The following is a 21065-nucleotide window of genomic DNA, read 5'->3' as shown; positions in this document are numbered from 1 at the left end:
GGACCATACTTTGGAGTATGATTGAAAAAATGGCTAAATATATTATATCATTTCAATTTTCAATATAACTATTTATTTTATTAGGTCCGTCTCTATTTTACTTGTTTAATAATTAAATCCTTTTAGTTTTATGATATCACTCAATTAATTCTTATTTAACGGTATTATTTGTTCGTCAACTTTTTTGTTATCTATACAGGGGAATTTTAGAGATATTTACAATATTACTGCCATTTGAAATTAAAAATATAATTTAATTAAACCTGATTTTATAAATAATATTGTGCATCTTACTCATTCAATTATATATAACATAAACTTCAATTCCATGCATATTAGAGAGTCAAAGACGCTACATATTCCCAAATGAGTAATACGTTTATTTAGTGTTTTAATTTCACTCAATCCCTATAAATGTTATTCATTATTTATAATGAATACAAAATGGGGATATTACAACCATTAGTAAAATAAGTTTATTTATTGTTCTGTTATCTATATCTATATATCTTATAAAAAATTTAAAATAATGACATTTTAGTTAAAAAAAAGTTTATTTATCTATTAAAATTATCTTTATTATTTAAAAGAGTCAAATAATTATAGCTCATTTACACAAACGTTTAAAACTAAAATACTCCATCAATATGCTTTTCATGAAATGAAAAAGGAATCCCCAATTGAAAATTTGAAATATAATGCGTGAGTAATGGAATGTGATCATGGGGAGCCTTTGGCTTTTCACTTCTTATAACCTCCATTGTCTTAATTTTATTGTTTATGGGGTTTTAATTTCATGTCTTTCTATATTCTCATTTTGTGCCTATAAGACCATCTCCAATGGTCGGCTAGCGACCGGCTAGCCGATTCGTCGAGCTGGCCGATCGGCTAGCTCTCTAACTTTCTGTACAAGAGCATCATCGAGCGATGGATCACAACAACGAGTCCAGTCCAGCGACGAGTGGATCTCAGACTCCCACGGTACCTGTGGGATCTGGATGGGGGCAGATGGGCCCGGGGTTTAACATCCCTTGGAATCAGATGATGGGGATGATGGCCGGTGCGCCGGGTGGGGCGCAGGGGGGGAACCAGGGGGATATGCCGTGGGGGATGCTGGGCGGGGGGCAGGGGAGCGGCGGGCAGTTAGCGCCCGGGTGGGGGGGGGGGGGGTTATGCCCCAGATGCAGCAGCAGATGATGGGGATGATGTGGCAGGGGTGGGATGCAGCACGGTATGCATCCCGGGATGCAGGGGGGGATGCAGGGGTCATTGGGAGGGGATACGGTATATCGTCCCTCGCTTGATTTTTTGACGGCTTCGTCTCACACGTCGACCCCAGTGGAGACGCAGTTCACTGGCGATGACCTTCTGTCATTGCATGATACGAGGATCGATCTCGGGGATGCGGACACTCCCGTTCCAGCGAGGCGGGCCGCGGCGAAGAAGAAGAAGACGAGGGGGAAGGCCAAGGCGGTCGGCGAGTCGTCGCAGCCCGTTGTTGACGACACCCCTGGCCGAAGAAAGTGGACGGAGGATGAGTACGCCGGGATGGTTGGAGGTGTGCGACGATCCGCTGGTTGCGAACAACCAGCGGGTCGTCAACATGTGGGTGAAGATCAGAGCTGCCTATAGGAGGCACTGCCCGCACGGGAAGAACTTCAGCGGGGAGGAGGTCTGGAAGGGGTGGGAGCGCATCAGGGCCGCGGTGGGCCATTTTGCGAATTTGTACGCCAACGCCCTCCGTCAGCTCAGTAGTGGCAGAATGAGGACGACGCCCGGAGGATAGCCGAGAGTCAGTTCCCCTTGGCGGGGACGTACAAGGAGTTCACCTTCTGGGAGTGCTTTTTGTTGCTGAAGAACTCCGAGAAGTTCCGGGCGGGGTGCGACGCTGGGTGGCCGAAGAAGCAGAGGCTGAACTATAGCGGCAACAGCGGCGGATCCCACGACCTCCCTCCGGATGCTGAGGAGTTTCCATCCCCTCCTTCATTTGCTGGTCGCCCCCGCCCGGTTGGACAGAAGCGGGCGCAACGGGCTGCGAGGGGCGGATCCCCCCTATCGCCCCGCGAGGTCCAGTCCTCCGCCCTCCCACCCGCCCCACTCGAGTACACTCTCCATTCGCGTAACCATACGCGGGATCAGATGTACAAGGTCTTCCAAGATTGGAGGACCGCCACTAACCCCACGGAGAAGATGTTTCTTCACGAGATGCTCGAGAGCATGCGGGTTGATTCGGAAATCGCGAGGGCACGGCTAGCGGGTTCCGACGTGGGCTCAGATACCACGGGTGGCGGCGGCAGCGGCGGCGGCGGCGGCGAGGACGACGGCGATGAGGAGTAGAGAGTGGCGGGGCTCGTGTGTTGAAGCCCTTTTTTTAAAAAAAAAATCATGTACTTTTTATTTTAAATCTTTGTACTTTTTATTAATGGAATGAATTAATTTTCCCGTATATGTGTCGTAAATTTAATTCCGTATTTTAATCGTAATTTTAATTCCGTAAATGTAGTATATTTTGAATTATTTTTATTGCGGCTGGCCTATGGCTGGCCTAAATCTGATGTGGCAGGTGGATTTTTTAGTATTGCTGACGTGGCAGGGGAGAGAATGGCTAGCCTATTGCTGGCCTATGCACCATTGGAGATGCTCTAAAAGGCTTGGAATAGTATATGGATTACACATCAATAAAAGCATTTTTCTCCTCATCTCTCAAGCTCTTTACATTTTAGTGTGTAGTTTAAGAGCACTATATTGCTTTATTCTCGGAGCTCCATCAATTTTTCGGTGCCTAGCGGATTTGAAATGTGAGTTTTGGGGGTATTTATGAAAATGTCATTTTAGTTGAAAAATTATAATTTTATTAATGCATTCCAATATTGTTTTGGATTCTGTCGATGCATGGATATTAATTACAAAACATGAATTCTCATTATTATTGTACATAATTAAAAATGAACCCAAACATTTACAAGCGACTCTTAATATTCATTACTGAAACACGTTTACAAACAACAAATATAATACCTGGCCATTTCATCTATATCTGTCTATACATATATAAAAGGGGAGTTTTAGAGATATTTACAATACTGCCATTTGAAATTAAAAATATAATATAATTAAACCTGATTTTATAATTAATATTGTGCATCTTACCCGTTCAGTTATATATAACATAAACTTCAATTCCATGCACATTAGAGAGTCAAGGATGCTACATATTGCCAAATGAGTAATACGTTTATTTAGTGTTTTAATTTCACTCAATCCCTATAAGTTATTCATTATTTATAATGAATGAAAAATGGGGATATTACAACCATTAGGAAAATAAGTGTATTTATTGTTCTGTTATCTATATCTATATATCTTATAAAAAATTTAAAATAATGACATTTTAGTTAAAAAGGTTTATTTATCTATTAAAATTATCTTTATTATTTAAAAGGGTCAAATAATTATAGCTCATTTACTCAAACGTTTAAAACTAAAATACTCCATCAATATGCTTTTCATGAAATGAAAAAGGAATCCCCAATTGAAAATTTGAAATATAATGCGTGAGTAATGGAATGTGATCATGGGAGCCTTTGGCTTTTCACTTCTTATAACCTCCAATGTCTTAATTGTATTGTTTATGGTGTTTTAATTTCATGTCTTTCTATATTATCATTTTGTGCCTGTAAAAGGCTTGGAATAGTATATGGATTACACATGAATAAAAGCATTTTTCTCCTCATCTCTCAAGCTCTTTACATTTTAGTGTGTAGTTTAAGAGCACTATATTGCTTTATTCTCGGAGCTCCATCAATTTTTTTCGGTGCCTAGCGGATTTGAAATGTTTCTACATGCTAGGAGAAAGTCGTTTTTATTTTTGGAAATAATACGTCAAATCGAGAGCACTAGCACAACATAATTGACCTTGCGGAAAGAGAGCTTTTCTCGACTCTGCTTATAGTTTGTTTTTTTATTATTATTTTCATTGTAATTTTTATTCCACTTACTGTTGTTGTTTCTTTAATTGTAATAGTTAGAGTATCGCCGGTGTTTCTACATGGTAGGAGAAAGTCGTTTTTATTTTTGGAAATAATACGTCAAATCGAGAGCACTAGCACAACATAATTTACCTTGCGGAAAGAGAGCTTTTCTCGACTCTACTTATAGTTTGTTTTTTTATTATTATTTTCATTATAATTTTTATTCCACTTACTTTTGTTTTTTCTTTAATTGTAATAATTAGAGTATCGCCGGTAGATGGTTAAAGAATTTTTAATATTTCTAACAATTTTTAAGAGAATTGGGACATCCCTAAAACATGTTCATCTTTACGAAATTTATTAGTACTATTTTTTATTAGAATTGAGAAAGCGAAAAAGTTTTAAATTTTAACTTTTTGATAATTAGGAAAAGTAAAAGTGGAAAAGTCTTTGGAGAATTTATCTAGAACCATGTGTGACATTAATTTAATTCACTTGCAAAAAATTTTTAATTGTGAATATGTGTTACTATTGGAAAAATAAAATGTTTTCCACTCAATAGTCCAATAATAAAGTAGTTTATTTAAATAGAATATTAATTTGTGCAATTATCATAATTTTACTACAAACGTCAAACAATATACTAGAATGATTCCATAATTTAAATGTAAACCCACCACGATTTTAATCTTCTTTTTGGATACAACAAATATTTTGTGGATCTACTAAAAATATTTTATGTACCCAAACGTGCAAAGTATAGTTTTATACAGCATACGTATTTAATATTTACAAGGATGGCCATTTTGAATAATAATTTATAATTTAATTAAAATTGTGATTTATTAATGAATTTGAATCTTTAGCGATAGTTTCCTAAACCCTTTACTATAACTACAATTGATTGTATATTAATTAGAGAAAATAAGTTTTCATCATTATGGTGCAATTGTACACAAACCGGCAGCAGCAATATAAAATCAATTGATTCAAATTTTTTTTTATTACTAGCAGATTATAACGTGAAAGGTCAAACAATTTGTAACTCATTTGTTATCAATTAAATTTATAACAAATAATATTGGATTAAATTCACTAACTATACAAAAAGCTACCCGTTTTCTATAAATTTGACTTGTATAAGGATGATTTACTGAAATGGAAATAAGAAATTTGATTTGACTTTGTTCTACAAAATAATTGAGTTCCCGTATATGTTGCAAATTTCATTTACACTATTGCTTCTTTGTTTGTTGAATAGAGAAAGGGAGAGAAGTAACTAATTGAGCCGGTCGACGAGTAAAGTTCGGGTATGAAGATGTTTGTTGTCCAGAAAAAAAAGCCACGTAAATATCTGACGAAGAAGATGAGAATGAAAGCTTTTTTTGCTAGGATATATCGGCTAATAAAGTTATCAAACGTCCACATTGCACAAATGAGTTAGAATTATAAACTGTGTATAATTGTATAATTAGTGGCTGATTATATGAATAGATTCCATCATGGAAATATATGTAATGGTAGAGGCATCTTTTAAGGCTATATTATAGGGATATTTTATTTTTTAAAATTAACAATTTATATATGCAATATTTGAAGCAATTTTTAGGTCTAGATATTAGGGACATGTATTATTTGATCATAATCGATGCTAAATTGTTAATCAGACAACAATTCTCCATCATTAATTTTAATAGAGATTTTGTACACTTTGTGAATGGTCCATATTAATCTTGATCAATATAACAATGAGAGGATTGCCTGTAGTTTTGTAATTAGAGATTTCAGAATAGAGATTTGTACTCTGAGTTTCCTTAATTACATTTAATGTTAAATATAAAACAAATTAGTTTTAACAAAACACTATAATTAAGAAATTCAAATTTGTTTTGATTTTTTATTTTTTAAAAAATACACTATTATTCATGTTTGACAATTTCTATTATTTATAAATTAGTTGTGATTCACTTAAAAATTAGTAAAGATGATTATTTAAGTTAATTATTTGTTTGGTTTAATATTATTAATAACAACTATACTAATGTTAAATTATGTATAATTCAAAAATAATAAAACATCTAATAATAAGTTATTTGAGCCTTCACATATGTATTTCATTCCTTCGATTACATTCCTAGCACCTGTGAAACATAATTATTCGATTAGATAGAATACAAGTTTACCTTCAACAAAACACTACTTCTGGCTGCAATAAATAATACCATTGGGTGAATAGATGCTTGGATGAATGCAAGCAAAATTCATTTTTTTGTTTACCGTTCACATAGCCATATAGTAAAACACTTTTTTGAATGAGCATATAAACAGATTTGCAGCCAAGATTCAGGTAAAAAAAACCTCTACTATCAGCCAAGGATTATCAGTAAGGATTATCAGTGTAAGATATCGAATACAGATCTAAAACCCTCAAAATAGAATAAGTGATCAACAAAGTAAAATTGAACTGGGACGGAGGGAGAATTTTATTGAGCTTTGGCTCATTTGTTGGTCATGGTAAATATATTTTAAAGTTAAGAGTTTAGGATTTAGGGTTCAAGGTTTGGGGTTTTAGTGTATAGGGTCACTATAATGCAATGAAATAAAGTTCGACTAGGAAGTGTCTCACCAGTGCAATCTTAAATTATAGCTTTTGATAAACAATATCTTAAATCTTATTAGGAGAAGTGGTAATTATACATTCTTTAGGATTTTTCGTTTTGGTGACGTTAGAACTATTGTTCAATTATATTATAATTTTTGTTTTGATCTTTAATGCCATTGGAATCTATCTTAAGAAATAATGTATGGAAGACTCTTAAATTTTGTGATAATAATGAAAAATAGACATTTTGCATATGAAAATAAATATTATTTAAGACAAAAATAAAAAAAGTGACACAACCAGAATTCAGAATCAGTAAATTAAATAATTATTTTTTATAAAATAGATTTATTAAGAATAAGTAATATTTATACACTAATAAAATTTACTACTTTTATCAAATGTATTGTTGTATACGTTTATAATATATTTACAATTTTAGACATATATAATAATATTGTTATCTATTTCAAATAAATATTTCATATTTATGAAAAAAATAAATGAACCGTGCATAGCACAGGTGTGATACTAGTGTAAATAACAATGAACTTTAATTTTATTAAATAATAATAAAGTTCTGTTAGTGTTACGGTATAATAGAACCGTTAACCTTTTGTCATGTAAACAATAATTAATTCTAGTTTTATTAAAAAATTCCATCTCATATATTCTAGTTCGGTAAAAACGTGAGTGAGGTGTCTTATACACTTGGATGTGTTTGAAGTGGTAGATAATGATCCGTTTGATTTGGTGGTCAAATTTTCTGTGTGGCCTGTTCAATGGGCAAGGGCCCCTTGAATTAAGGCCGAAAATGGTTATTTTATTATAATTCAATGATAATAATCTATGTAATATTATTTCAATCTTAAATTACCTAAAATTTACTAATATAGCCTCCAGTCTTAGAAATATAGAAAAAGTTAGAGGGTAGTTTTGGAATTTCCTACTATAATGTGACTTTAAGAGTGTCTCCAATGGCGGACGTCCCGGTAGGACGTCGCCAACGTCCGACTAGACGTCCGCCGTAGTGGCTCCGAAGGGCGCCCGCGACCGTCGCATGGGCTCGCCCGTCCTCCCCACGGGCGGGCGGACGTCCGCCGTTGTGGCGACACTCGGACGTCCCATTCGGACGTTCGATTTATATATATATATATATATATATATATATAGGGGAGCATTAGGGTCCAAGTGACCCTTTAGTGTTAAGTTCAAATGTATTTCTAGCCTTAGGATTAACTTGATGAACGGATTAGATGTAAAGTATATATCATACCCCGAGTTACATTATTTAGGAGTTCTGGTTACATTATGGGGGTATAATTGGTACATCTTATTTAGGATTCAATTTTAAAACGGCAGGTGCGATATATCTGCTATTTCTCTCAATTTCTCTCTCTCATTTACCCCAAATCGACGAAAACCTAATTTCTCACTTTTGCTCTCTATATTCAATCCTAGTTTGTGGCGATTTTATCCACTGAAGACGGAGACCTCAACCCATCGCGCAAAAGTGGAAGACGAAGCTTATATCAACATCGGCGACTGAAATTGTGGTAGAAACGTGAATTTGGTAAAAGCTACGCCGAGTTTCGTAGGCTTGAAACTTTCAGTTGAAGCCTCCATTTTTCGATCAGTTTAAGGTAATTTAGACATGGGTTTCTCTCAATCATCTCCGATATACATTAGTTACTCAAATGCCCGTTTAGAATTGTCCAATTTTATGTTTACATTACCAAGATGGTTCCTAGAATTTTCGTGAAAAGAATCGATTTTTAAGGTAAAGATACGTTTGTTACCGGTAGCATACTTCATTTCTCTTGTTCGTATTTCATTACTATGCAAGGTTATGTACATTATTGATGTTCATTGTTTGTATTATTAGTAGTTGTTGTTGCATTATTCATGGTTGTCGTATACATTATTGCTTAGTCAGCATACATTAGTCGCCATGTTTGTACTACATTATTGTGAATTGTTGTGTACATTATCAGTGTTTTATAATTTACATTATTTACCCCAATTGGGTACATTATAACAGATTCATTATGTTGTAATGTATGCTCTCTACGGCAATAATGTAAACGACTTAAGTCTTCATATTGGTGTGTGATACATTATTCATTTTGTGATGTATCATTATTCATTTTCATAATGTCTTTATTTTAACACATATATGACGTACATTGTTCAGTATGCGACTGTAATCTCACTTTTATTATAAACTTTGAACAGGGTCGTAGAGGACAAGAGTAGATTATGAAGATGACTTTGACGATTACCTTGAGGAGATGGATGTAGAGGATGTAGGGGACGGAGGTCGTCGAAAGAGGGATGACGTACTCTATTTTAGGAGAACATGAACAATGTAGCAAGATTTTGTACTCCGTTTAGTATTGCAACTGTAATGTATATATTATTTTCTGTGTAGACATTATTCGTGGAACATGTTACATTATTTAACAGATTATGTTACAATATAACATATTCGTCATGTATAAAAGTTTGTTATCTTAAATAATGTAAATCTACATTATCAATAATGTAAGTCGTTACAGCTTAGTAATATGGAATTATATACTTGGTTGACCAATAATGGATACCAAGATACCAGTATAAAATATCAGTGTAGAATTCATTTTAATACAATAAGAAATGGTAAATGAAAGAATGTCTATGTTGTGATCTGTATTTGAAATATATATAATAATGTGAATAAATTAATTAAGGTAACTAATCTTGAAGTTGATTAAAACTAAAATCACGTACTAGTCTGAATAATGAGAGAATTAAGGGATTGCAAATAACCGTCCAATATGTAATCTCCCATATATGCCCTTTTTGACATTTTTAATAATTTTCAGCAATTCCACGTGGCAAAATACAGGACATTAGATTAATAAATTGAATGGATGAGATTTGCATGGATCTTTGACATAAATTGGGTTATTGATTTGAGCACTCCCATATATATATATATATATATATATATATAGGGATGTATTCAAATACTTTTCATATCTTTTGTCCTTTTTCCTTCTTAATCCTAGCCCCACGATTTTGTCATCTGACGGTTAGATTAATGTCACGTGTCATTTAATAATGCACATTTTCATTCTAATAATGCACAGCGGCTAATAATGCAACATTATAGACTAATAATGCACATTTTCATTCTAATAATGCACAGCGGCTAATAATGCAACATTATTGACTAATAATGCACATTTTCATTCTAATAATGCACAGCGGCTAATAATGCAACATTATAGACTAATAATGCATTGATCACAACCATCCAATTCAAGGATCCAAGGGCTGAGATTAAGAAGGAAATAGGACACTTAGGGTGCAAAGGAGCCTAACGCACCCCTATATATATATATATATATATATATATAGGTGTGTGATCAAATACTAACTAAGTTATGGTAATAACTAATAAGTAATATCAATTTTGTATATTAAAAACATCAACACAAAGACATAAATTTATCAATCTTCTTGTGCTGATAAACTTATGTCTTTGTGTTGACATTTTAAATTTACATGTTGTATTGATATAATTATGTCTTTGTGTTGATAATTTTAATGCACAATATTGAAAGTTATTAGTTATTACTGTAAATTAGTTAGCACACTAACGCAACCCTATATATATATATGTATATATATATATATATATATATATATATATATATATATATATATATATCTATAGAGTCCCATTATCCACAAATCCACTCTTAAAGACCGAACCACCGAACCCTACCAAATTAGGGCTTTTAGATCTAGTTTTTTATGGATAAGATACAGAAATTTATAATTATTTTCGCCTTCATCACGAGCCTATTTTAATTCATCCGAAGGTAAATAAGTCATGCTAACATGTTACGAAGATTTAACTTCGTCCAGAATATATTACTTCATTCTAGTAGGTTTTTACTTCATTCTAGTAGGCTTTTACTTCATTCTAGTACGTAAATGTGGTTTCGCCGTCGCGTGCCGTTCTTTCTCTCTACAATATCTATCACCACCGCCATGACACTAATATGGTTTAATAAACACATGGAATAATGTAATAAATTATTGGAATGAAGTATGTGTAGAAGCATTTGAAGTCCTACTGGAATGAAGTAAAAATCTTATCTAATGAAGTAATAACATTTCTGAATGAAGTAATAAACTCACTTGAATAAATTGCATTTTTAAATGTTAATCAAGCAAAAACCCACGTCAATGAATTTGAATGAAGCATATGTTGAATCATTTCAAAACCTACTGGAAGCAAGTAAAAACATGTTGTAGTTTCAAGGTATTATGTACAGAATGAAGTAATAAACCTATACAATGTAGTAAAATGGGCTAGTAATGAAGCAGAAATTTTTTTCACAGCAGCACATCTCATCAAAAAAACTAGATCTAATGGCCCAGATTTGGTCTCTAGTTCGGTCTTTAAAATTGGTTCGACATTGATCACAACTCTCTATATTGTGATCAGTGTCGAACCCTTCTTAAAGACCGAACTAGAGACTAAATTTGAGCCACTCATTTTTCTTTATCTTATGATTATGATTAATTTAGAATTAATTTAATATTTTATTAAATAAAAACGTTTTTAATTTATTTTTTTAAAATTTTTAATTTTTTTTAAAAAAAAATTTTAAAAAAAAATTAAAAAAATTTTTTAGAATTTTTTTTTGTTCGATAAAAACTTGCTGGAGTAAATAATGAACTATATTCACTACATAATGAACTAAATGAATGTAAGTTATGAAGTAATTTTTCGCATTCATTATATACTGAATTTACTTCAACTGAAAGATTATTATGTCATAACATATTGTGAAGTAATAAAATAATAAAATGAAGTAATAAACTAATGAAATGAAGTAGTAAACTAATGAAATGAAGTAATAACATAACTGAATGAAGTAATAAACTAACGGAATGAAGTAATAACATGATTGAATGAAGTAATAAACTAGCGGAATGAAGTACTAAACAAATAGAATGAAGTAATAACATGATTGAATGAAGTGATAAATTAAAGGAATGAAGTAATAACCCTAAACCCAACTGAAAGATAATTATGTCATAACACATTATGAAGTAATAAACTAATGGAATGAAGTAATAGCATGACTGAATAAAGTAATAAACTAACGGAATGAAGTAATAAACTAACAGAATGAAGTAATAGAATGAATAAATGAAGTAATAAACTAACGGAATGAAGTAATAGCACGGCTGAATGAAGTAATAAGCTCATAACAATAACATGACTGAATGAAGTAATAAACTAACAGAATGAAGTAATAACCCTAAACCCAACTGAAAGATAATTATGTCATAACACATTATGAAGTAATAAACTAATGGAATAAAGTAATAGCATGATTGAATGAAGTAATAAACTAACAGAATGAAGTAATAAACTAATAGAATGAAGTAATAGCATGAATAAATGAAGTAATAAGCTAACGGAATGAAGTAATAGCATGACTGAATGAAGTAATAAGTTCATAACATACATTCATTTAGTTCATTATGTAGTGAATATAGTTCATTATTTACTCCAGCAAGTTTTTATCGAATAAAAAAAAATTAAAAAAAAAACTAAAAAAAAATTCAAAAAAAATTCAAATTTTTTTTAAAAAAATTAAATAAAATCTAAAAAATAAAATAAAAATAAAAAAAATGTTTTTATTTAATAAAATATTAAATTAATTATAAATTAATCATAACCATAAGATTAAGAAAAATGAGTGGCCCTCGTTTGGTCTCTAAATCTAAAATTTTATTTCTACTACAATGGAGTACAATAGAAATTCCCCCACCACGAGCGGAGGAAACACACCCACGATTCCCACCGGAACAGAGGGAAACTTTGCGGGGATGGATCCCCAATTTGCAGGGATGAATCCCCAGATGGCGGGGATGGCGGGGCTGACTCCCCAAATGTTCTACAATATGTTCCAGTGGATGAGTCAGATGGGTGGGATGATGCCCGGGGCAGCGGGGATAGGCGGTACGCCGTCAAATATGGCGGGGGTGGGTGGGATGATGTCAGGGGCAGCGGGGATGGGCGGTATGCCGTCAAATATGGCGGGGGTTGGTGGGATGATGCCCGGAGCAGTGGGGATGGGTTGTACGTCGCCAAATATGGCGGTGGGTGGGTCGATGCAGCACAACAGCCCGAGGACGCCTAGGGAATCTGTCTATCGTCCACATATAGATTTGTTGGCCGACGATTCCCCTAGTACTGTTCCGGAGACTCAGTATGCCGGCATCGAGACTTTCTCTTTTGAGGAGATGGGAGCGGAGTTGGGGCTATCGCCGATCCGTGAGACTCCCGATGAGGCGGAGCCTGTTGCAAGGGGCAGGAGCAAAGGCAAGGGCAAGACCAGGGGCGGAGGTAGGGGCAAGGGCAATGTCCCGAGCGCTTCCTCGAACACGGGGGCAGAGGAGGAGGGTGAGGATGAGGCGGAGGAGAGGAGGACGATCTGGACCGTGTGGGAAAATTCCGCGCATGCGAAGGCCTGGGTCGGTGTAGTAGAGGATCCCTATGTCGGGCCGAACCAGTATGTTGACCAATTGTGGCTTCGCATTAGTGAGGCCTACCGCATATGCAAACCGTCTAGGGCGAAGCCTCGCACTTCCGAGCAATGCCGGAAACAGTGGCTTCGGTTGAGGCCTAAGCTCAGTCGTTTTGCCGCCCTCTACCAAAACAACATGCGCATGGCAACCAGCGGCATGTCTGAGGATGATGTGAAGAGACGAGCCTTGGCCCTGTACCCCGACAAAGAATTGAAGTTCAAAGAGTTTGACCAATGGGAGGCCTTTCTCGTGGTCAGGGAATCACAAAAGTTTGTTGTGGTTGTCGACTCGGGCTGGAAGTGGACGAAGATCAACTCTTCCGGTGAGTACAGCAGCAGTGCTGGTTCGCACGAGCTCCCTGAAGCCGAGGAAGTGGCCCTGCTACCACGAACAGACTCTCGCCGTAGTCGTCGCCCGATGGGGCAAAAGGCTGCGCAGCAGATGGTGAGGGGAAGCGGCAGCGGCAGCGGGTCCTACGAGGTCGAATCGGAGGCCCCAGAAGACCCAGGTAATGACTGTCTTGCCCGCGCTTAGCTAACAAAGACCCTGATGCAGAGCACGAGTAAGTGGTTTAACACCCACGATCATGTGTTCAAAAGGCTGTGCAAGGATGTGGTCGATCAATGTCGGCGCGATTTATGAATGCCACCCATTGATGATTATAGCGTCGAGATTGGGGGCGGGCACGTCGGAGGCGGCAGCGGCAGCGGCACGGGCGACGAGGACGAGGACGAGGAGGAGTGAGAGCCGAGGGTATTATGTAATTGTATTTTTAAATAATATAAGTTTTTTTTTTAAATTATGTAATTTTTTTTTAATTATGTACTTTTTTTAATGAAGTTTGCGAATTTTCCCATATTCCGTGTCGATATTTTAATTCCGTAAATTATAAGTCCGTAAATTGAATAATTGAGGGAAGTCCTAGTGGGAAGTCCTAGTGATGTGGCAGTGGAATGGAAGGGCTAGTGAAGACGTGACAAACAATTTTGTGGGAAGTCCTAGTGGGAGGGGCGCCACCGAAGACACTCTAAATAACAAACCAAACATATGTTGTTAAGGACTATCGATAACATTGTAACACCCCGACTTTTTACCCTAAGGCTTAGAACATCGATCTATATATATATATATATATATATATATATATATATATATAGGTTTCGCGTCTAATTTTTTTTTATTATTATTACTTCTCGTTATGATTAATCATTGTGAAGTATATTTTGAGTGGAAAACAAAAATAGTAATATTTCAAAATAAAGTTTGCTCTAATAAAAGTCCGTTTGTGAAGACCGAGTTCAAAATAAATGTTCGTACACGAGTTCAACGTTTGAATAGAGTTAATAATAAAAATAAATACTCTCCATGCTCTCCGGATCCTGCGCAATAGCCACGTCTTGAACCCCGATACCTACACGAATGGATAAGAAGCACGTTAAATCAAGACGAGACAATCGACGAAATCAAATCACATCAAACACGCTTATCCAACGGCGGCTCACGTTCTCCAACGACGGCTCACGCCTTTTTTAGACGACAAGACATAATATTCTTGCCATTTTTGGCATGACAAATGATTGAAGTGACAACTTACCACATTTGGCAAGAAGTCCATAACCATTGGGCAATATAATTCCTCCATGAATCAAGCTTTTACCCATGTTCTTCCTATGCATCAATTCTTCTATAAATACTACACTCATCTCATCCTTGAAATCTTTTATTCCACTACAAAGAAACACTACACCATCAAATTTCATTCAAGTGAGGATTTGGAAAGTTTCAAGCAAAGGAAATAAAGTCTCTTGTCACCACCTCCACTTCTTCAAGGTAACTTTCTTTCACCATGTTAAATTCTCTAGATTTTACATCACAATTGATTAAATTCGATCACACCATGATAGCGATTCATTCAAACATTCCCTTCTCATACCAATATCAATAGACCAAACATTGCTCACTTTTTTTAAAACAAGAACTAGGTACCTTGAACATAAGACTATCTATGCACATACCTAAATTCCTTTGGTTCAAACAATAACTTAGCTATCATATGTTTAAACCAATAGACTTGAACACCAAAACATGTTGTCATTCTTGAAACCACGAACTCTCTCATCCAAGTTAATATCGAGCATAAGATGAAAATGTGGACTTAGCTCTTTAGAGTTCATGAAAACACCGAGCCACCGAAAACAGCCACCCCCGCCTCGCTGCCCTCGGAGCAGCCACCGCCGCCCCGCTGCTGTCTCCGGCAGCCAGCCGCCCCGCTGCTGTCCCCAACAGCCACCGCCATCGCTACTGCCTCCGGCAGCCACCCACGACGCCGCAGCTACCCCGAAAGGAACCCCGCTACACCCTTCTCCCCTCACTGGGCGAATTGGCGCCTGAAATCAAACCGAGAGTAAGAAGTATGTGTGTATGTTCGAACGTCCATAAACTTAGTGTGTGAGGTGAAAGGATGAAGGGAAGGAGGGAAGAAGAAGAAGTACCTGGACGGCGGAGGTTGGAGGTGAACGGGCGACGAGGAGAGGAGGAGGCAGACACGGCCGGCGGCCGGCGTCGCTCGCTGGCGACGCCAAGGCGGCTGAGGCGAGACCGAGAGAAAGCGAGACTGAGAGAGAGAGGAAACGCGTCGGCGCCCTCGCCGGCAGCGCCGTGGCTGAACCCGGCGGAGTAGAAGAGAGAGAGAGAGAAACCGAGAGTGAGACCGAGAGAGAGGGAGGAGCCGCGAGATAGGGAACGGTTGGATGGAGATTTTGAGAGAGAGACGAGAGGCAGGCTGGCCGGCCGGCGTCGCTCGCCGGCGACGCCATGGCCGGCTGGGCAGGAGAGAAGGAGAAGGGGGGAGGGGCGCCGCTGTGAAGAAGAAAAGAAGGGGGGAGAGGAAATCTGATTTTTGTTCTTCTAGGGTTCCTTTTGTTTTTTTTCTTTCTTTGGGCCTCCCCTTTGGGCCAAGTAATTTATTTATTTGCAAGATGGTCTTTTAATTATGTTTATCTTGAGCCAAAGAATTTAGAGGAAATGAGAATTTTGGGCTTTGAAGCATAAGTAATAAAATGAACCTTATCTCTTAATTTTGGATTAATATTTCTTGAAATGTTTGAAGCTTTTAAATAATTAATCTTATGATTAATTAATATCTTGCCCTCCTTACTTAATTTCGTGAAGTTAAGAATGTAGGAGCTAAATGAACCATCTCTCAAGTAATAAATTTTAAGGTCTCTTATGAAATAGAAATCCACTTTTTAAGTGGAATGAAGTTATCTTGATCGAACCCCGAACGTAGGACGCATACTACATGTAGGATCATTTCATGTCATGCACCTTATGTATGTTCATAAAAACTAATTTAAATCATTATACTCTTTCGAGAAGGGTGTGTTCGCGGAGTTTGATTACCCAAGGTCGAGCTTTTGTAGAGTTTTACTTGGAAGCTTTGAGGTGGGCTTTATATCCAACACATTAAGTGTGGATAAAAATTATCAAATATATGAAATGATTTTTGTTTGATAAAATTGCACTTACTTTTTTATTTTAAAATGTTATCGTGCCATAAATTATTTGTTTTATGATGCCTATCTACTTGGCGATGCCAAATTAATGAATGAATGGAACGAATTCGGCTCCAATAGGACCAAGATCCTATTCGAGTTAGTGTACACAAAGGAATGGACCGTGAGTCATCGTAAGGGTTGGCCGGTCAATGTGATCGTGGAAGGTGGCCACCTTCCCGACACACAATGAACTATCAGATATGGCGGATTGATGGAATGAACTTAGCTTGATCAAGCGAACTTTATGAAAATGAACTTAGTAAGCTCGGGCCTTTAAGAAAACCCCCGTGTGTTACTGTGATGGCACGATAATAACTTTTTCTTATATGTGTATCTTTCGGCAATGTGTTCACTGAGTACCCCGTACTCAGCCCTGCATGTATTTCTAAATGTGCAGGTTGAGCAAGTGATGAAATGGTGGCTGAATGGAGTTGGAGGTCGTCTCATCTCTTTTGTAGGATTTTCGTGGCATGTGTCTTCATACACATGACCATGTGGTTACAACTCCTTCCGCTGTGCTTTTGTCGTAGTATTTTGTAGTAGATGGGTCATAGGAAAAACGATCAGTAACGAGTGATCTGTGATAAACACTCTTTCAAATTCTCATGATCTTTGTTGTCTCGTGAACATCACTCATCTTATGAAGAAATATTTGTGTCTTATCATTAATTCTTTCATCCCCTTTCTATCCCCTCTTCTTAATTCCCTCCCCGGGTCATGATTAACTGAGCAATGCTATCCTTAGCAAGGCGCGGTCGTGACAGAGTGGTATCAGAGCCTAGGTTTTCTGCTCTGTAACCGTGAGTCATTCTTTGAAAAGAAAAGTCTAGACTTGATTCGCTAGACTAAGTTAGCGAGATCGACCACAACTCAGCACCAATTTTATCGCCCTCAACCTGAATGAAGGTAATTTATTCTTCTTGTAAGATGTCTTAAAAAAAAATAAAAAATAAAAATTAATCAAGCTGATAAAATGAGCACCCCTGAAATGAGAACTTAGAAGAAATAAGTATATTTGTGATTCTCGCTTTCCCGAGCGATGTAATCTTTGTGCCAATGTTATGGGATTCATGGTGGAAGTACAAAGAGATACGTAAAATCTCCTATGCCCTGACGAACGAATTCGAAATACCTCCGTTCTAACAAAGCATTTCCCGATGCTTATATTATGACAAATTGATCTTACGCTTACAAACCCGACACACAAATTCCCTTAATAATGAACGCCTATCCCGATGCGTGCGGCTTTGGCCAAGTACACCCTTTGCTTTTCGCCAAAAGAAGTATTGTTGTGTATCCTTAAGCAACTTTCTCCTTTACTTATTGTTTCGGTAAAACACCATGTGTAGATGAACCAACGCCGGACGGCTCGCAAGCAAGTCACACCCCAGGCTATCGCTGACAATGCGATACTCGCCTATCAGTCCTACAGTCCTCGTCCTGGAGTGCACATATTGAGGGTCTTATGCAGGTTTTATGAGTTGTGGGAAACAGCCCACGAGCATGGCGTCACAGGGATTGACGGCATACGCCATCTGATTCCCCTACTACCTGACGATTGGGAGATATGGACAGCCAGCTTAGCAGATGATTTCATTCATCGTCGGCCCGACACCCTAGAGGATGAGGGAGACTTCCCAGGCTTCCTATGTGCCATTATTGATCAGTATTTGCGATACCAGAACGTTCCGCCAGCCTCCCCAGACATCTTAGCACCGCCCCCACCTCAGTGGGAAACTCCGACCCTCCCTATTACTGAGCCCCAGGGCCAGTATGATCACGAGGCAGGACCTTCACGCAGACAGGAGATGGTTTTGCCCCTGGGCTACGACCGACCCCAGGGAGTGCGCCAGTTTCCCAGCCAGGAGCATGACCCCACATGGCGGGGCAAGGCCCCTATGATCGCTGCCCCAGAAGAAGATGAGTACCCGATAGAGTATCCGGCAGATGATGAGGCAGCTCCGCAGATGAGGAGTCCTTCTGAGCGCAGACAGTCCTTGGGGGTGCCTGGCGAGCTACCCCACCCCGATGAGTTGGACACGGACTGGTACCAGTACTATCAGAACCGCTACGAGGAGATCAGGGCTGAGATACGCCGCGAAGTTTGGGCAGTCCCAGATGCTGCAATGCCTCCTCCCATGCTAGGGATGTTACCAGGAGGAGCCGAGGATGACCCGATTGCGATCAGCAGCGACGATGACTTTGAGGGAAGCTCTGGGCTGAGCTCTCTAGACTCGGATGGCGACTGGTAGGGTAGTGTTAGTTATGTATCATCAGCAACGGACCCTTTATGAGGCCGTCTTGATGCTAGTTGTTTATCTCTAGTCCCCTTGTGACGTGAAAACTGTTCTTTCCTACGGTTTCACGCTTTTCTTTTGTCGATCGCGTAGAATTTTGGGACTTTCGTAGGATGTGTAGGAGGATCAGTTATGTACGAAAAGACCTCTCTAGAGGCAATTTTGGCTTGATATATATAAAAAAATGAAGATGTTTTATGCTTACGATCGTATCTTGTTTATATGTGATGTTATTATGCCTCTTGTTGGTTGCCTTCAATTAAAATTATGTACAAGAGACCAACACGTGTTTTGTTTTTTATTTATTCATTTATTTACTGTCTCAATAATAATAATTTCGTTTATAGAATGCCACCTAGGAGGGTAGGACGTCCTAGAGGACGGGGAAGGGGGCGCGGTGGAAGAATGCCCCAAATTGACGAAGGAAATCATGAAGGTTGGCGCGAAGTTACGCCACCACCTCCATCTCCACCTCCGCCTCCACCTTCACCTCCCCCACCACCACTTATGCAAATTCCGAGGATTGAACGCAGGATTGAAGAAGTCTTTCTCCGACAGAATCCACCAAGCTTTAACGGACTGGGCGACCCGGTCGAGGCTGAGACTTGGGTGCGTGCAATGGAACGGATATTCAACTTCCTGCAATGCACAGATGGAGAGCGTATGACATGCGTGACCTTCCAATTAGCCGGATCGGCCGATTTCTGGTGGGAGGCACGTAAGAAGACCATGACCCCAGGCCAGATTGCAAGCTTAACTTGGGAGCAGTTCAAGGCAGAAATGTATGATAAGTACATCCCTAAGAGTTACCGAAAGAAGAAGGAAGTGGAATTCTATCACCTTAAGCAGGGAAGGATGTCAGTAACAGAGTATAATAGGGTTTTCTGCGAGATGTCCCGATATGCTCCAGAACAAGTCGACACTGATGAAAGGATGGCGGAGAAATTTTGTGCCGGTCTGAGACACGAGATTAGGATGGCATTAGCTAGCAACGGGGGATTGACCTATCTGGAGTCCCTGAGCCGAGCTTTGGATATAGAGGCGGCAATGCCCACTGAACGGAGCACTCAGACTGTAGCTCCGGTACCTCCTCAAAACCATCCCCAAGGGTCCAAAGAAAAACGCAAATGGGAAGGTACCCGAGGTCCTCAACAACAAAAATGGCAACCACAATCTCACCACCATGACGTTGGAAGACAAAATGCCCCAAATCCAACTCGGGGCTATCAATCAAATCTGAGACCATGCCCCAGATGCAACAAGGTGCACATGGGAATCTGCAGATCAGGGACAGACATTTGCTTCGTGTGTGGAAGGAATGGCCACTTTACTAGGAACTGTCCGAACAAGACTTCTGGAGTAGGGGCAAGGTCGAACCAGCCAGCACAGCGCACACAGTTGCAAGCAATCCAGATGCAACCTTGGCAACCACCACAGTTACCTCCTCCACCAAAGCAGCAGCATCCTCGGAGGCCGAGTCTCCCATCACAGGCCCGTGCCTATGCTCTCAGACAGAAGAAACCGGAAGGGGACCAAGGAAATCTGGCAGGTATGGCTATGCTCCTCGGTGTACCTGTCATTCTCTTATTTGATACTGGTGCATCGCACTCCTTCATATCAGCATCTTGCATAGATACCTTAGACATCCCAACGAATCAAGTTGAACATATACTTAGGGTGTCTTCGCCTGTCGGAGGAATAATTGAAATTAAGTGCTTCTGCTCAAACCTAGAGGTTTCTTTTGGAGGACATCAGTTATTAGTCAACAACTTGAGTGTTATGCCCATGTCCGACGTCGATATAATCCTTGGAATGGATTGGCTAGCTGAAAACTATGCCACTATCCTGTGCAACCAACGACAAATCTCTTTTCACCCTCCCGAGAAGGACGCCACTAACTTTCATGGGGTTACCTTGGGTAAGCGGAAATCCATAATCTCCGCGTTACAAGCCGCAACGCTTGTACGAAAAGGCCACCCGGCCTATCTTGTCTACCTGAATGAAGAGAGAAAAGAAGAGAGGAAAATTGAAGATGTAG

The 21065-nt window shown here is 38.4% G+C and overlaps 1 protein-coding gene and 1 long non-coding RNA gene across 2 annotated transcripts; one reads left to right on the top strand and one right to left on the bottom strand.

Annotated features, from left to right (window-relative positions):
- Positions 1–14417: 14417 nt before the first annotated feature.
- On the bottom strand, positions 14418–16014 carry LOC125197886 (uncharacterized). The gene is made up of 3 exons (XR_007172268.2): positions 15666–16014; positions 14768–15560; positions 14418–14584 (listed from the first exon to the last, which is right to left on the bottom strand). It is a non-coding gene; the product is annotated as an uncharacterized LOC125197886 (long non-coding RNA).
- A 3418-nt stretch (positions 16015–19432) lies between these two features.
- On the top strand, positions 19433–21065 carry LOC148924258 (uncharacterized). The gene is made up of 3 exons (XM_089059031.1): positions 19433–19503; positions 19549–20989; positions 21033–21065. The coding sequence occupies exons 1-3, from the start codon at positions 19433–19435 to the stop codon at positions 21063–21065; spliced, it is 1545 nt and encodes a 514-aa protein (XP_088915157.1).

Source organism: Salvia hispanica, chromosome 5 (genome assembly GCF_029641045.1).
Source record: "Salvia hispanica isolate PSC_SH4W2 chromosome 5, Shi_PSC_v1, whole genome shotgun sequence".
Lineage (NCBI taxonomy): Eukaryota > Viridiplantae > Streptophyta > Magnoliopsida > Lamiales > Lamiaceae > Salvia > Salvia hispanica.
The sequence above is the reverse complement of the archived record's forward strand: the minus strand, read 5'-3'. Positions and strand labels throughout refer to the sequence as shown.

Excerpts from the sequence above, each read along its gene's own strand:
- LOC148924258 (XM_089059031.1), top strand. The coding sequence starts at position 19,433 with ATGCCCCAAATTGACGAAGGAAATCATGAAGGTTGGCGCGAAGTTACG. Across the intron at positions 19,504-19,548 it reads CCACCTCCATCTCCACCTCC|GATTGAACGCAGGATTGAAG; the intron begins GCCTCCACCTTC and ends GCAAATTCCGAG. Across the intron at positions 20,990-21,032 it reads CGTTACAAGCCGCAACGCTT|AGAGAAAAGAAGAGAGGAAA; the intron begins GTACGAAAAGGC and ends ACCTGAATGAAG.